Source organism: Bos javanicus, chromosome 15, assembly GCF_032452875.1.
Source record: "Bos javanicus breed banteng chromosome 15, ARS-OSU_banteng_1.0, whole genome shotgun sequence".
NCBI classification, from domain to species: domain Eukaryota; kingdom Metazoa; phylum Chordata; class Mammalia; order Artiodactyla; family Bovidae; genus Bos; species Bos javanicus.
Window position 1 is genome coordinate 29,437,678 of NC_083882.1, and position 18,284 is coordinate 29,455,961.

Below are 18,284 nucleotides of genomic sequence, written 5' to 3' on the forward strand. Positions count from 1 at the left end.
GTATGTATATGTTAATCCCATCCTTCTAATTTATCCCTCCCCACTCTTACCCCTTTGGTAACCATAAATTTTTTATATTTGTGGATCTATTTCTGTTTTATAAATAAGTCCATTTGTATCTCTTTTTTCAGATTCCTCATGTAAGTGATACCATATGATATGCCTTTGGCTTACTTCACTTAGTATAACTGGTAGATCCATCCATGTTGCTGCAAATGGCATTACTTCATTTTTTATGGCTAATATTCCATTTTATACACACACAAACACACACACACACACACACTCACATTCATACCATATATTCTTTATCCATTCCTCTGTTTATGGATATTTAGGTTGCTTCCATGTTTTGGCTATTGTAAATAGTGTTTCTATGAACATTGGGGTACATTTATCTTTTTTAATTAGAGTTTTCTCTGGTTATGTACCTTGGATCAGCATTGCAGGATCCTATGGTAACTCCATTTTTAGTTGTTTAAGGAACCTCCATACTGTTTTCCATAGTGGCTGCACCAATTTAGATTCCCATCAACAGTGTAAGGAAGGTTCCTTTTTCTCCATACCTTCTTTAGCATTTAGTGTTGGTAAACTTTTCAATGATGGCCATTCTGACTGGAGAGAGGTGACCCTCATTGTAGTTTTGATTTGCATTTCTCTAATTAGCAATATTGAGCATTTTTTTCATGTGCTTTTTGGCCATCAGTATATTTTCTTTGGAGAAATGTCTTAGATCATCTGCCCATTTTTCAATTGGGTTTGTTTTTCTGTTGTTGAGTCGTATGAGTTATTTGTATATTGTAGAAATTAATCCCTTGTCACATCATTTGCAAGTATTTTCTCCAAGTCTGCAGGTTTACTGATTGTCACAGACCCTTGATTTTCCTGTCTCACCCTTTACCTGTACTTATTCCCATGGTACTACCAACGAAAATCCGAACTGTGATGCCACCACATCCATGAACAGCCCATCCACCAACCCTGCTAAGGAGGTGATCATTGAGCTCACCAAATATAAATAACCCAATGCCAGAATCTCATTTTAAGAGTCTCTTTTCTGGGACCACTTCTGGTACCAATTATTCTGTCTGGGTCCCAACAAGAAACAGATGGCACACTTGTAGTAGGAAAATTTGAGAATTTATTTTCATCGTGCCTATTTACAAAGCTGTGGGTGTAGGGAAAATCTACCAAGGGGAGGGAACCAGAAAATGGAGGCAGGGTGACACTTAGCTGCAGAGATCTCCAGGTGAGGAACAAAGCGGCTAGAGGCATCTTGTGCATGCGTGCATGCTAAGTCACTTCAGTTGTGTCCAATTCTTTGCCATCCAATGACTTCAGTTGTGTCCAATTCTTTGCCATCCAATGGACTGTAGCCCACCAGGCTCCTCTGTCCATGAAGTGGGTTGCCATGCCCTCCTCCAGGGGATCTTCCAGACCTAGGGATTGAATTACTCTTTTCTGTCTCTCATATTGGCAAGCAGGATCCTCACCACCAGGGAAGCCCTGAGGCATCTTACAGGCTGGGAATTAAAGGAATACAAACTCCCTCTTTGGGCTTCCCTGGTGGTTCAGACGGGAAGAATCCGCCTGCAATGTGAGACCTGGGTTCAATCCCTGCGTTGGGAAGATCCCCTGGAGGAGGGCATGGCAACCCACTCCAGTATTCTGGCCTGGAGAATCCCTATGGACAGAGGAGCCTAGCAGGCTGTAAGTCCATGGGGTCGCAGAGTCAGACATGACTGAGCAATTAAGCACAAACTCCCTTTCATCTAATTTCCTATGGGAGTCTCTGGGGAGTAAACCCAAATGCAAGCCAGCAATCGGGAAATATTTATGTGGCTCATCTTAGGCTGGACTGTACATACCCATTCTTTGAAAAGGCTGGTGGCTTGTCTGTCATTTCTTCAGTGTATTGTAGTGAAAACTGAATTTACAACTTCCTTGAAAGTTGGCAGACCTCTGGCCTGCAAGGAGATCCAACTAGTCAATCATAAAGGAAATCAGTCCTGAATATTCATTGGAAGGACATGCTAAAGCTGAAACTCCAATACTTTGGCCACCTGATGCGAAGAACTGACTCATTTGAACAGACCCTAGGAAAAGATGCTGGGAAAGATTGAGGGCAGGAGGAGAAGGGGACGACAGAGGATGAGACGGTTGGATGGACATGAGTTTGAGTAAGCTCTGGGAGTTGGTGATGGACAAGGGAAGCCTGGCATGCTGCAGTCCATGGGGTCACAGAGTTGGACACAACTGAGTGAACTTTGACTCCTCTTGCTTATTTAACTTATATGCAGAGTACATCATGAGAAACGCTGGGCTGGAAGAAGCACAAGCTGGAATCAAGATTGCTGGGAGAAATATCAATCATCTCAGATATGCAGATGACCCCACCCTTATGGCAGAAAGTGAAGAGGAACTCAAAAGCCTCTTGATGAAAGTGAAAGAGGAGAGTGAAAGCTGGCTTAAAGCTCAACATTCAGAAAACGAAGATCATTGCATCTGGTCCCATCACTTCATGGGAAATAGATGGAGAAACAGTAGAAACAGTGTCAGACTTTATTTTTCTGGGCTCCAAAATCACTGCAGATGGTGACTGCAGCCATGAAATTAAAAGATGCTTACTCCTTGGAAGGAAAGTTATGACCAACCTAGATAGCATATTCAAAAGCAGAGACATTACTTTGCCAACAAAGGTTCGTCTAGTCAAGGCTATGGTTTTTCCTGTGGTCATGTATGGATGTGAGAGCTGAAGAATTGATGCTTTTGAACTGTGGTGTTGGAGAAGACTCTTGAGAGTCCCTTGGACTGCAAGGAGATCCAACCAGTCCATTCTAAAGGAGATAGGTCCTGGGTGTTCTTTGGAAGATATGATGCTAAAGCTGAAACAGTACTTTGGCCACCTCACGTGAAGAGTTGACTCATTGGAAGACTCTGATGTTGGGAGGGATTGGGGGCAGGAGGAGAAGGGGACGAGAGAGATGGCTGTATGGCATCACCGACTCGATGGACCTGAGTTTGAGTGAACCCCGGGAGTTGGTGATGGACAGGGAGGCCTGGTGTGCTGTGATTCATGGGGTCGCAGAGTTGGACACGACTGAGCCACTGAACTGTTCTTTTCTAAAGCTGTTATGGCAGTTTGCCTTTCCACGTGCATTTTACAATCAGCTTTTGTCATAAAGCTTGCTGGGGTTGACTGGAAGGAAATACAGGGAACCTATAGATGAAACTGGGGAACGGACAAGAGAGCTGTAGTACATGGGTTGAAGAATGTATCTTCAGGCCTGATTCCTCTCACCAGCGTTATCTTGCAGTTTTCAGCATACAAGTCCTGCACATACCTTGTTACACCAGTCTTTTGGGTGCACAGGTGAGGATGTCGGGTCCAGCTTTGTCTGCTTTTCTCCAATTACTGAGGTCTTTTTATTTCTTTCATCAGAATTTGTAGTTCTCAGAATACAAATTCTATTCACTAATTTTGGGGGGCAGGTTCTAAACAATTCTAGGGAGTAATTACTGGCAGTTCTCCAACATACTGTGGACCAACTCCCCTTTCCTGTTCTGTTTAGGCTATGAAAAATTAAATGCAAATGGAGAGACAGCCCTAGGGCTGGACAAAGGTGCTCTCAGATTTTATTGAACTGGGCTCAGAGGAGTAGCGCTGAGTCTTCTTGCTTTTCAGAATGTGAGTCGTTTAACTAAAAATGACTTCAAGATTGAACTGCTGCTACTAAAGACACACCACACACATATCTGGAGTTCCAGTGGGCTTTTATTGAGATAAATTAACAAGTCAAGATTTTATCCACCATCTTTTCTTTTAAATTCAGCAGACTCTGGTCAGTATTATGTGTACATACAACGTAAGACATTCCAACAAAAACACAGCCCCACTGGAACATTTGCCAATTAACAGAAAGCCAATTTTCCCATTCCCCAGATGTTTTCAAAATTGAGTCCCAACTGTTCACTTCTCAGTGGAACTGGTCCCTTGTGGCTAGGGACACTGGTATTCTATCCTGTTTTTACTAAACAAAAAATAACTTGTCTTCGTTTTGTTTCAAAAAAGGGAATAGTGACTTTGTTTTCTCCAAGCACCCCTCCCCCACAACCACTGGTTAAAATACAGTAGCCTGTATCTTAATAGCCCAACCCTACCCCCTCCCTTGCCCTGCCCAGTACTGTCTACTGGAGAATTTAAATACACTTCTGTTGGAATCTGTCAGCTATGGAGGGGCACAGTCCAGGTGCCAGGCTAGCTCCCTCTGACCTCATGAACCTTTGGACACTTAACTCTTTACCTCAAAGATGAGTTTTTAGATCAGAAAGAAGTGGGTTTTCTTTGGAAGTTAAAAAACAAAAACAAAACCCAAAAAACTAAAGGTATGAAGTAGAACTACAGGCTTAAAAGGTCCACTAAAGTCACCAAGAAGTTGACTGCATCAGCTCCCATGAGGCCAAGAATTTTTGGCTTGACAAAGGTGTTTTGCCAGAAAAATGATTCTACAACAGCTTAAGATACACAGAACACTGAAAAAAGTAGCAAATAAAAACAACATGGCTTAATTCCCAAGAATTTATTTCATCTTTTTGTTACTCATCTATAGTAAGGTCAGGAGTGTGACTAAAGGCAGTTTCTGATGAGGTCATGAGCTTCCAAAGTGTTTCTAAATCCTTAGTGCAGATACCCTCCCTCTTGGGGCAAAGTAACCTCCCTCCCACCCCTATTAAAAAAGAAAAAAGAAAAAAATTAAACCAAGTGATCAGAATGAGATGTTTTGATTCCAACAATGTACACTCAAGGCTTTGTGCTGAGTTGTCTGGTTCTAATCCAAGCATGATGGTATCAAACACAAAGCACAAGGCAAAGGAAAGATGCTCCCATCTCATTCTGAAAACAAATACTGACAACCAATCGCCTCCCCCCTCCCCCCGCCCCTTGGGGCCAACCTGTAATGATGCTGGGACCAACCTGAAAATGATTTAGAGATTCTATTTAGGTTTCTCTCCCCCTTACTTCTTCCCATGGAAGATCATTTTAGAATAAATTTATTCCATTCCTAAGGGAAAAGGCAAGAAGGTTTCTCCATCGGAATGTAAGGAAGAGAGAGACAGCAAGCTGTGTAACAGTCCATAACTCATTACACGACTATATAACCACTGGTTAAACCAGGAGCTGATTGTAATTTAAATATTAAAAATAAGGGGAGTAGTTTTTATCCAAATGAACCACTGGAAAAATATTACCATTACTTAAACACCCAATACTGGAAGGAACAGAAAAACAACTAATAGTAACAATGCTCCTTATTTTAAGGGGGAATTGAAGAAAAAAAAAAAAAAGACTAGGCTTTGACCTAGTTCGTAGAGCATCTTTCCATTTAACAATTCCTATTCAAGAGTCAAGCACCAAAACTGGACAGCTGCCTGTATAAGACTGTGTCCAATAGTGGTGTCCCAGATAGTTTTAAGTGCCACTCCTCATCAGAGGCTGTACTTCAGTAATACTTTCCATTTAAAGTCTGTGCTTTTAGAGGGACCCACAGGCACGTGGCACCAGGCAGAGCACAGTCTGAGGATGGCGAGAGACTGCGCTGTTGTTTAGTCACCCACTCTCTCTCTAGCGAGACACAAAATTGCGTTTATGAACTTTCCTTGTTTTTCTTCTATAATGAATGATCCCTCTTATCTCGCCAGAGATGGGGGCGGGGAGAGAGCTGCATCAGTACAAGGGCAAGATTTTTTGGTCAAAAGTTGATGCCTTTTAAGTTCCCTCCCCCCACCCCTCCCTGGGAAAAGGTTACTTTCTTAATTAGGCCTTGCATTTAGTAACCAACATTGGCTGGAGACACAGTGTGGCTTTGGATACCAGATCAATGAGTTATTCTTTTTTGGGTTTGTACTGTGCAGCTCTTGCTACAATTTTTAAGGAGTTAGGGCTATGTCTGATCAGGAGGCATCTGCAGGATTTTGATCCTCAAGGAATTTTGGAATTACAAATAATTTTGCTTAGAACTAGGCAGAGTCAAAAAAGCAACTTTGAATAACTGACTTCTTTATCCAGATGAGTTAAGCATGAAAGTTTATGTAAGACATATCCTGGAATATTTTAGGGTTTTAAAAGACAATGACAAATGAAAACCAATTTTTTTTTAAATTTTTTTTTTTTTTTTTTTTAATCCTAGATGCCTCCTGATTGACCTAGTATACTGGGTTAAAAGGGAATTAAAAACATTAAAAAAAAAGTTCACTGGTATTGATTCATCTCACTCCTTTTGCCTGGAGATCAGGCCAAACATCAAGCATGTTGGGAGGGGCACAATTTAAAGCAACACTATTGACTGTAAAGCATTTGCCAGCAATTTACAATGCAAAATGACAGGTAATTCTTGTCACAAAGCAAGAGAATGGCAAGCAGCTTTCTGCAGCATGAAAGTTAACAGCTCTCAGGGGTCACCCGTTCCTGCAAGTTTATGTATCAAGGTGTGCAGAGGGCAACACACAAAAGTACAGGAGGTGATTCACAGAAAGTAAGCCCCAGAACTGCTAAAGTTACCAAAGCTGGTACTGGCTAATATTCTGAAATGCAAATCCATGCTTTATACATATACTGCTCAAAGACACTGCTGCTCAATCATATCCCCACACTGCAAGGCAAATTCTTTGTCCCCTTTTGCAGAGCTTGAAAAGTTTCTCAAACTTTTAAAAAAGGCTGGCGGGGAACAGTATCAGAGAGAACGTCTCAAAAAAATAACATCTTGAATTACAGGTTTCTGAAGCTTCCCTGTGCTCTCTGTCAGGCCTACTCCAAAGGTACTATGTGAGACAGTGTGGCAGCAGTGAACCGCAGACCTCTGGGTCTCTTTTCCAATGTAGGATTCCTGTAGAGGTCTGCTCTCTACAGTAAGAAGCCAAAATACTTTTTAGATTTAGTGTTGCGGAAAACTGAGCCCCTCTCATCTTTAGCTGCTCCCATAATCACTCTAATCCCCTTAATCCCAGCAACCTTCATCCAAAAAAAAAATATATATATATGTATATATATATATATATATGAACCCAGAAAAAAAACCTATTTACAAAGTTTATACAAGTATACACACCCAATTTTCTATGGGACACGCTCTGCCACAGAGGAAAGAGGGTCAAAGGCTCTGACATGTCTACACATCAAGTGCCATAACTGCTAATGGAGGCGTATGTAAACCAGTCTTTAGTGTTCTGCTATAGAGCACAAAAGGCTTGTCATATGGCTCCTGCGATGATAGACTGCTCTTTCCTTTGGGAGCGATGATGTTGCATCTACTCAGCCCAGAAGAAATTTTTACTTGGGATTGTTTTTTTTGTTAAATACATGTATTTACAGTGCGGATGAACTGCAGTTGCATATCAACTCCTCCACATAAAGAAAAAGAAAATGGTGTTTAACATTACTAATACGTTTCATCTTCCAGCCCTGGGCTTGAGTATCGGGTAGAAAGGGAAGAGAAGAGACTTCAACTTGAAACCAAAATGAAAAGACAAAAATTTTTAAAAGAAAGAAAAAAGAAAAAAAAATACTATTGTTGATTCCTTGGGCTGTGTCTAAAAGATGATATTCTGAATGGTCTCATAGCATAAGGCACTTCGCACAAATAAGTAATAAGCTCTTCAGGCTTAAAAACGGATGAGTAACCAGGGAGAAGTTGAAATGCACTCAAGAGTCAGCTGTTGGAGAATTTTGAAATCGTAGACAAGCTTGTGTTCATCAAGGTTCTTCTCTTTTTAGGGTTTCTCCCCTTCTTTCTCTTCCTTCTTTGTCCCCCCTTCCCCAGAAAAATTTTTAAAAAACCAGCAGTTAGTGCAACTAATGTTCAGTCAGCACACAGTGCAAACAAGTGGAACAAAAAAGGTAAATTCCTTTTCAGCTTTTCTCTTCACCAGTTAAAAAAAAGAAATGTCTGAGCTCATAAGTCTTCATAGTTCCAAAATAAAAGAAGATGAAAAACCCACAAAGAGAAGAGCATTCCCCCCAAAATCGATGTGTCACAGATCCAAACGAGCCTTCCATAGTTTGTCAAAACCTAAAGAAAAAAGAAACCTAAAATTATCGCCAGTAAGCAATATAAACTAGGACACACACACGTGAAGCACACATGAAGTAGGCGTTCACAAGTCCATCCCAAATGCTCTCCATAATAGCTTCTACTGAGCCTCTTTACACACTATAGAATCAGCTCAGGATTAAGGAATTTCCACTGGACATCCCAGAGACAGAATGAAATCCTGAAAGTACTGGTAGCAGGCAGTAGTCATCTGTGACAATTTTAAAAAGTTTTTTTAAATCCTATATGAACTCAACAGCCTGTCAGTGTACTAGCATACATGAGCTAGTTTTTGTCCAAGAGTTTTGTGTTTGACAAGTAAATTAGGACAAAAGGTTAAAGTGAAGAGTTAATTTGGAGACTCTAAAAATAATGGGTAAAACGTTAACTGCTAATTTGAAAACTATCATCTCTGAAATCAGATTTTCCTCACAGGAATATTGGCTGTTTTGGAGGGTTTTTTCCTATGTTAATCAAGCCTTGTTTTAAGCATTTCTTCCCGAGTCCTATAGTCAACACAAGATGAAAAGGTGGATGCATGTGAGTCCAGCGGCCATTTAAAGTAAGGCAGTTAGTTATCCTCATAACCTGCTTATACCTTTACAATAAGGTTTTACAGATAATTTAACCTATTAAGGTATCCATTAGAAATTAAGAGTGAATGCTAACAGATGACTGAGTGACAAAGGAAAAGAGCAAAAATATTTTCATGTTCAAAATTGCTAATTTTTTTTGCTTCCATTATTTTAGAAGTCTGAATTTGTCTTAAGTACTGTTCATATACATTACTTAGGAAGACAGCATTCAAGAACTGCATTTATGGATTGGCCAGTAAGATCACTTCAACTGAGATACTTCCTGTTTACTGCCATTTATGTCAAGAGGTATTTCATCTTTTATGCTAATTGTATACGGTAGGACATCGCATCCCCCCTGGGGGAAGAGGACCTTGATCTCCTTCCTGGAAACATTATGCTTACTTGGCTATTTTCTCAGGTACACACATGCTTGTTAAGCTTTCTCATCTTCTACAGGCTCGCTGTGGTATTCTGCCACATACAGGCTCTTGTCAATGTTGCTCGGGATAGGTTTGATTTCTGTTCCCAGCTGCTCCTCAATACTTTTCAGGTTGAAGCGATCATCATATGTGATCAAGTTGATGGCTAAGCCAAGATGACCAAAGCGACCTGACAAAAAACAATTCTAATTAATGAGTTAAATATGGGAGTCAATGTGCAAGTACTAGTCTCTGTGGTAAATCCATATAGGATTAATGTTTTTATTTAGTGCCACTCATTCACAGCCTAAAGTAGTAGTGTCAAAAGTTGCCAAAATACACAGTATAAAATACAAACAGTACAGTTACAAAAGTGAGGTTCTAATTTGTAAATCTTAAATTAGGCATCAGGTTATGTTAACTTAAAAATAAATGTTCTGGAAGAATTAGAAATTGGTATATCAAAAAACAAGTTTAAATTCACTATTTTAATTGCTACCACACTCTACTTCACAAAAGGAACAAAATTTAGTGATTAAACTTCTCAAAAAACTTCCACAAAGAACATCTCCTTCCTTTTCCTCACCTGATCTTCCAATACGATGGAGATAGGTCTCTGCCAGCTTTGGGAAGTCAAAGTTTATTACCACATTCACAGCTTGTATATCAATACCTCGGGTAAACAAATCTTTAAAACAAACAAACAAAAAAACTCCATTATATCCTTCAATTTGGTGTCATAATACTCTTTAACATTTATTTCTAAAGGAACCTAAGCTTCACTCACTTCATGCAGTAATTCAAAAGGATCTGTAAATTACTGGCATTATTTCTCATGCGCATTAACCATAAGCAGCTTTCTGTTCACAAGTTACCTTTTCCCAGTGTTGTATCAAAGTTTTAAAAAATGGTCTGAGGTAACATAGTGCAAATCAAGGAAGGCTGAAAAAGATTATACACTCAAAAATGAGCTCCCAAGTATAATTTTCTTCACTCTATTTTTAAGTATTTAATTCAAGGTTAAATAAGTTATTTTTAAAGTTCATTGCATAATGGAGAATACTTTAAAAAAGAGGCAATCTACCAGCAGTAATTTATACTTTGTTCAGATTTCTTTAATCCCATTCTGCTGAATGATTTATAACAGGTCTGAGGTAAGCTAATATGCAAGACTATCCCTTCTACTTTTTTCCAGTCCCACAATTATTATGCTAATTTAGGCTTTGACAAATACACGCAGACACAACTCCAATAAGTTCAATAAGCTAATAACTAGGTTTCCCTGCACTTCTCAGCTCCACACGTCAAAATAATCCATGATGGTCAGACAAGTATTTCTAATACACTGGTTTGAATTTGTAACTTGTTATTTTCAACTGTCTCCAGATAAAATTTAAAATTGACATTCAAAGTCCTCTGTTCTATATTTTGGTTGTAACACATCTCAAAACTTCGACTATACCAACCTCACCCACTATACTTCTTTAAACTATCTTCTTAGCAATCTATAGATTACTTTTTATGCCAGCCCCCTAATGAAATATTCCTTCTTATCCAAGTCTAAATCTATAGCCTATAAATTACAATTTCATATTTTCTCAGATCACCTCAGCTAGTTATTTCCCTCTCCTATGAAAATTTAGGGTTATTTAATGTATATACCTCACACTTGCAAATTACTTTTACTCCCTTGGAGATCTAGCCCAATGCCCGTTTTTGTCAAATTTTACTGCCACATAGCCATGGCCATTTGTGAAATATACTGCCACTGAGGTAGAACAGCAGAGTCAAGTCACTTGTAACACAGACCACATAGTATGCAAAGTCTAAGATATTTACTACATGGACTTTACAGAAAAAGTTTGCAGGCCCAGCCTGAGGTTCTTAATGTCATCTTTTTATCTCTGATTAAACAACTACTCCTTGAGAGGGGTGGTACTTTGTATGTATTTACACATGTTACACATAAATGTTCAGTACTTATTTAACGATGTATTTGCCCACTGTTCTGAAAAATGAGAAAGAAGAAAGCACTGGCACTTCAAAACTTATCTGAGGGCAGCCTCAGCAAGTTAATGCTTAAAATAAAACCATGTAACCACAGCAGTAATTCCTAACAATGTGTGAGTTCTGTAAGTACCACCAACTCTTTCTAGGGGAAAAAAAGTATTTTTCCTTCTCAAATAAGGAAATGGTTAATAGCAAACAGCACCTTTCTTCTTGTCTGTACAGCTGACCCTTGAACAATCAGGAGTTAGGGTCTCAGTTGAAAGTCTGCATATAACTTTATAGTTGGCCCTCAGAACCCATGCATTTCTGTATTTATCTCTGTGTATAGCTCAAAAATTAAAAAACAAAAAACTAGGTTCTTCCCTCTATCCAGAAACCTAGTTTAGATTATAAACCTAGTATCAATACTAAGACTATATTCCCAGTGTACAGACAGGAGGCTACTGAATCTAACTGTCCACACGCACCCCCAGTCCGCTTTTCTTTATGTAGTGAAATACACCAGAACACAAACTAGTCTGATTCTGGCAAAAGAAAGAAAGGCCATAATAAACGTCCAAAACATAGTTTCTTAACATAATTCATTTTGCATATGCTAATAGAACTCACTCCTATATGCTAAAACTATTTAGAAAATACACAAACTCCAAAACTGGTTTAATAGGCAGAGATTAGGTAGGAGTGCCAAAATAAGTGTTTTGCAGTTTCAGGTACGGAACCTAATTTCAAAAGTTAACTACAAAAAAAAAAGTTACCTACAGCTCATTCTCAACTTCAGAAATTCTAGAAATGGTAGGAGAGGGAGCTGACTATGTAAGCAGCTTCACTGCAGGACAGGACCGAGAAAGAACAAAACTAGGAAGAAAAAAAATGGGTAAAGGAATAGAAAATACCTACCAGTGCAAACAAGATTGCGGCATAAGCCATTTCGAAAATCATGAAACACACGATTTCGATGTTCCTAGGAATAAAGCAATGCATTTATTTGATTACAGCTCACACAAGCCTCCAAATTTCCATCATTTTTTTCTCCTACCCAAGCAGTTTCTTTATATACAAATTTGTTTTCATGAATGAGAAAGGAGCCACATTCAATATACATTAAAAACAAAAGATAGGAGAAAAAAAGAGTCTCCCGTGGGAATTAATAAGCAACAAATATACATGTATTCATATTATCTCAATTCTTAAAGGTATTTTTTTTTTGCTGGTGTGGGTTTTAAGTGACAATATTCACCATATTTACTTCTAAAATGTTTCAAATAAAAGATGCCAAAAGTTTAGCTTAACTGAAACATCTACTACTCATCTTTTCAGTTATTATATACAAAAGCTAAAAATAACTACTTTTCAAGTTAAATAAAAATGAAAACACACTAACTCAAGCAAAATCAATAAATCTACCATCTGGCAAACTGGTCTTTCTTTTCAATGCAATGTTCCTCCACTCTGAAATATTCTCTTCAATTGTATACACCATTTCCTGTGATAATTTTAATATTAGGTGCCTACATGATGGCACCTGCTGATCCATGACAATAAGCTTCTTTGAAAACCATATGTGAGCTGATTAAGTTCTTAACCTGTCAGACTACAGAAATTGCTTTCCTATCATGAAATTTCACAATGTTAATTAGCACATACAAACACAATATGTTGATAGTTTTGAATTTATTTTCTGTTAAATCAAGTTCTGAAACAGATTACATCCTTTTTCTAAAGGCAAACAATAAAGAGAAAAAGATGAACCTGAGAAGGTACACAGATAAACTAGAACCTTCTACAAACCTTCCAAAACTGTGGTTGACAGTCACACATAAAGTGGCCTCCGAAATGTAGTATAACTGAAGACACTAAATTTTAAATAGTTTAATGTTGCTAGTGGTTACTGTACTAAACACTAGCCCAAATCTAAGATTATGGGGAAGGAAGGGAATAAAATCTCACATTTCTATTATGCTTGGCAACTGAGAAACTATTCATTCATACACAATCTCAATCTTCCTAAAACCTTGTGAAGTAAGGTTCTTCACATAACAGGGGTAATAATATACTATTACCCCTGTTTATAGTTAGGAAACCTTACCCCACAGAAGTTAAAATGAAGGGTCCTTTGCCTACTAAACAGTAATTTATTCTTAAACTCAGGGCACTTGGAAGAGCATTAAAACAAAATTCAAGAAATATTCAGAAAAAGCTTAAAAAAAAAAAATCTATGTAAGTACAAGTTTTACACTCACCTGCCTCATTTTAGCATGGATATAGAAGCAAGAATAACCCAGTTGAGAAATCTTCTTGGCTAGCAATTCAACTCTCTGAGAGGAGTTACAGAAAATAATCGACTGGTTTATCTGAAGCTGAGCACAGGAGAGAGAGGAAAAAAAAGACATAAGAAAGAAAATAAAATATTGACAAACAAATGTTGAAAACACTAAGAATTATAATCTCATGACACAGGAAATGCAAAACTATAAAAATTTTAAGTACTATTCATTTAATAGTAGTTGCAGTTAAGCACAGTTAATATATGACCACTCCCTCCAGGGGAAATAGAGGGTTAGGTTCCTGTGAGGAACTCTTAACTTTTTTCATCAATGGGTCAACAGATAATCTGGTTTTATGCATGTTACTGAGTATTTTTTGGCTGCACCACATGGCTTGCAGGATCCCAGTTCCCTAACCAGGGATCTACCCAGATTCCCTGTATTGACAGTGTGGAGTCTTAGCCACCCGACCACCAGGGAACTCACCCCATGTGTTACTGTTTTAAAGACACCTTATTTACTCATGGCCAACAGCACTATAACTCAGGTCTTTATGAAGTTTATCTAATACATTATCTCTTCTTAGGAGCACTGGACAACATGTCAGCACTATGCCTAAGGACCATTTAAAACAGTGGAATCAAGAAAAACGCACAAAAAAGTGGGGAATGTGGCATTAAATAGACTGTGAAAAAGGTGTTCATTTCTGAGCTCAAACAAGAGGGCAGGGATAAACAGCATGAAGTCTCAAATTTTTCACGTGTGTCTTCAAAGAGCATCTGAGTACTGACCTCAGGGTGACAAGAAAATTCTGGCAAGTAGGCAAACTTGCAAAAACACATCTACTTAGAACAATTATAATTACTGAGAATAATGGGATTATCTATAATTAAGGTCAAACTATTTTAGAATCAAATTAAAAGTGCCTATGACCTGTCAATGATACAGCATCAGCTTCAGATCAACAACTGAAACTACCTTTTAGGAAAAACTAAGGACTTTTTTTCCTGAAAATGATGAGAAAACTGATACAACTGTTTTATCGAGGTTAAGAAATGGATAACATTCAGCAGTTGAAGTCTAACTGGCTCACCCTGGAGAAAAGTGTGTTGAGGCAGTGTACTTTTTGGCGCTCAGTTACATATGCGTAGTACTGGGTTACTCCCTTCAAAGTTAGTTCCTCCATCAGGTTAATCTCATAGGGTTTCTGCAAATGGGAATTCTGAAGGAAAAAAAAAAAGTCTTATAGTTAAAGCAGAGTTTATTTCTTTAAATAAACTTTAACTCAAAATATATCCTCATACATGTCTGTCTGATAAACTTTTTTTTTTTTTGATAAACTCTTAATTGAAGGGATGCAGCTCTCTTTAAAATATATAATCTGCCATTACCATAAAATGGGAGATCTAACGTTCAGATATACAGCTAAGTTATTACTATTTTGTACTTTAAATATAGGATTATGCTATAATCAATTTATCTAGCATCAATGGCTATGTCAGACACCAGCTTAATGAACAAATAAAAATCAAAATACTTTTGTTATCTTAAAACTTGAAACCAGCATAAAATATACACTAGTAATATAATGTAATTATGGATAAAAGTACACTCATGGGCAACAGGAAGGTACTGCTTCTAAGTACAGATTTATACTCACCATGAACTTCTGTACACTAAGAGGGAAAGTAGCAGAATATAATAAAATCTGTCTGTTTTTAGGTAGCGTGAGAATAATATCCTCCATTATCTGCACAAAATCCTGTGACAGCAACTTATCTGCCTGCAGTACAAAGAAAAGATGATCTTAAACAAAATGAAATCATGTCTAAGGTTTCTGGTTAATAAGGAATCATTCCAGCAAGAGAGTTCACAGAATGTTCCTGGCTGTAAACATTATATAGTCCAAAGGCACCAACACACATTCAGTGATACAAAAAGGGGAAAGTCTGTAATACTGATCTAAGGGAAGAAGACTCCTAGACAGACATAATCCTTATTCCCATAAAAAATTTTAATGTGATTTCCATTAAAGAGACAAAATCACTACAGATGGTGACTGTAGCCATGAAGTTAAAAGATGCTTACTCCCTGGAAGGAAAGTTATGACCAACCTAGATAGCATATTCAAAAGCAGAGACATTACTTTGTCAACAAAGGTCCGTCTAGCCAAGGCTATGGTTTTTCCTGTGGTCATGTATGGATGTGAGAGCTGAAGAATTGATGCTTTTGAACTGTGGTGTTGGAGAAGACTCTTGAGAGTCCCTTGGACTGCAAGGAGATCCAACCAGTCCATTCTGAAGGAGATCAGCCCTGGGATTTCTTTGGAAGGAATGATGCTAAAGCTGAAACTCCAGTACTTTGGCCACCTCAAGAGTTGACTCATTGGAAAAGACTCTGATGCTGGGAAGGATTGGGAGCAGGAGGAGAAGGGGACGACAGAGGATGAGATGGCTGGATGGCATCACTGACTCGATGGACCCGAGTCTCAGTGAACTCCGGGAGTTGGTGATAGACAGGGAGGCCCAGCGTGCTGCGATTCATGGGGTCGCTAAGAGTTGGACGCGACTGATGTGATCTGATGGTGTTAGAAGTACAGGCTACAGCATTAAACTACCTGTGTTTCAAACTTTTCAGGGATACAGTTTTTTGAGGCAGAAGCAGGGTGTATTTCCCTTTGCCTGGGAAATAATAAAAGCTATCCTTTTCTACTTCACCCACTCACACACACAAACAGAAAACTTGCCTCCTTCAATATTATCTATGTCGGGAGGTTTCTTAACTACTATTTCAGTTTCTACAATTTAAAAATCAAGATGTCTTCTTATTGTAGGAATTACTTTATGGGATAACTACCTTATAGGATTGTTGTAAAAATTCAATGAAAAAACACATAAAGCACTTAGTGCTAACACAGCCACTAATAAATGTTCTCTCTCATTACTCAAAGATAAAAACCTGTTTCAAATTAGACCAAGAGGAAACAGATCCAGTTATCTTAAAACAGACCACATAGGAAAATAACTTCATTTCAAAACACCAACACTGGGGGGTGTGGGGGTGCTCAAGGAGAGAATGTACACATACTTGGAGCCTGATGTACAGCAAAAACAACACAACACTGTAAAGCTATTGTCTTTCAATTAAAAATAAAAAAAAAAACCCCAAACATCAACACTGACTGCATATACATATAAAACACTTGCTTGCTAGGTCCCAAGAATGCAGAGCTGAGTAAGTTCTCAAAGGCACTTATAGTCTGGTGAAAGAACACATATAACAGAGACAAAAAAACAAACAATACGAAGCTGGATATGTTAAATAAGGGGTTCTTAAGATGCCTTTTTTTTAACATGCTTTTTAAGATGAATCACAAAATAAAGAGAGATGCAGAATGGGCTTGGCTTTGAGGTTATTCAAGAGAGATGCAGAATGGGCTTGGCTTTGAGGTTATTCAGTGACTTCTCACTGCAAAATAAAAATAAACTGACTTCCCTAAGAAAAAGACACAAGGCTGAATTATTCCTATAAATACCTATCATCTATTGCTTTTAAAAGGCAAAACATGTTTTAGAAGCAAGTTAGTTTGAACAAACCAACAAGAGTAGTGAATTTACTAGAAGGTCTTAAACACAAAGAGGTTATGCTTCATTCACTGGCAGTTATAAACAAAGCCAAATCAGTACAGAATAGTATGTTTCCAAATGAAAAAAACGTTACCTCATCCAATACTATCATCTGGACATGATCAACTTTTGCTACGCCTTTCTTGATAAGATCCAGGATTCTTCCAGGGGTAGCTATCACCACATGCACTACACAAGATTAGAAAATATGTATTTTTATTAATTTTAGTTGGGGCAAAAAGGATACAGTAAAGGTTTATCACATACATATTTTATCAGAAACACTGCTGCAGGAATAATACAAAGAGGCCAAGATGTGTTTTAGAATATGGATTTCCATCTCATCTTCAGTTGGCTAGAGAATACCAGTTAGTTTCACCTGTGCATGCAGTGGGCTACAGCTTTCCAATTCACCTGTTCCAAATAAGGAACATAGTTCTTTGCCTGAGGGAAACCCCCAGGGAAAAACAAAAAGTATGCTGAACTTTTGATACAGCTGCTGCTGCTGCTAAGTCACTTCAGTCGTGATACAGCAGCTTGCCTCTAATCTATTAATAGATCAATGGTCTGCAGAAGACTGTAACAGGATCAAGTAAGATGATCATTTTTAATTAACAAGGCAGTACAAAGAATATAGGAATTAAACTAATCAAGTAACAATCATATATAAAATCCTGACTAAAATTCAATGTATAACTAAGTGGATTTCAACTCTTGCTGTTTTCTTTTTTCACTAAACAATGTTATCATAGAGAGCTCTTCATGAAAATGAATACAGATCAGCTGCACTCTTTAATGGTATGTGGCATTCCATTCAGTCTATACCCCAATGTATTCAGCCAAATTTCCCTGATATTTAGTTTGCTCCAGTTTTTCAGTATTACAAACCACACTGCAGTAAACAACTTTGCATTTGTCCAATTATTTCTTCAAAAAAAGATCATTAAAAACATACATTTATAATTTTGAAACATAATGCCAAATTGCCCACCATAGAGATTGTATCAATCTATATCCCCATGTTGCAAGACAACAAATTTCTTCACAAATGCTTATTACTGGTTACTAGTTAGCCTTTCCAATCTTAATTAATCTTGTCAATCAGGTAAGTAGAATATCAATTTACTGTCTTTATATGCAATTTAAAAAATTATTAGTAAGGTTAAATATCCTTTCAATGACTAAAATAATTTTTTTCTTCTTGACTGAAATGGTCATTTCCTTTATTTGTTTATCTACTGCAATGTTTGTTCCCTATTTTAAAAACAATTTTAATAAATTACTGAAAGGAAACACTTGT

At 37.9% G+C, this 18,284-nt stretch overlaps 1 protein-coding gene across 5 annotated transcripts in view; it reads right to left on the reverse strand.

Annotated features, from left to right (window-relative positions):
* Window positions 1-3,757: 3,757 nt before the first annotated feature.
* DDX6 (DEAD-box helicase 6) overlaps window positions 3,758-18,284 on the reverse strand; it is a 31,712-nt gene continuing 17,185 nt past the window's right edge. For 4 of the 5 annotated variants that reach the window (XM_061440510.1, XM_061440509.1, XM_061440508.1 and 1 more), the window contains exons 7-14: window positions 17,079-17,173; window positions 15,019-15,141; window positions 14,452-14,580; window positions 13,335-13,451; window positions 11,992-12,055; window positions 9,671-9,772; window positions 9,068-9,274; window positions 3,758-8,066 (exon numbers count right to left, since the gene is read on the reverse strand). In XM_061440510.1, coding sequence (XP_061296494.1) covers window positions 9,099-9,274; window positions 9,671-9,772; window positions 11,992-12,055; window positions 13,335-13,451; window positions 14,452-14,580; window positions 15,019-15,141; window positions 17,079-17,173 — 806 coding nt within the window. In that variant the 3' untranslated portion in view covers window positions 3,758-8,066; window positions 9,068-9,098. The remainder of the gene's footprint in view (window positions 8,067-9,067; window positions 9,275-9,670; window positions 9,773-11,991; window positions 12,056-13,334; window positions 13,452-14,451; window positions 14,581-15,018; window positions 15,142-17,078; window positions 17,174-18,284) is intronic. The other variant, XM_061440512.1, reaches the window with a different exon arrangement.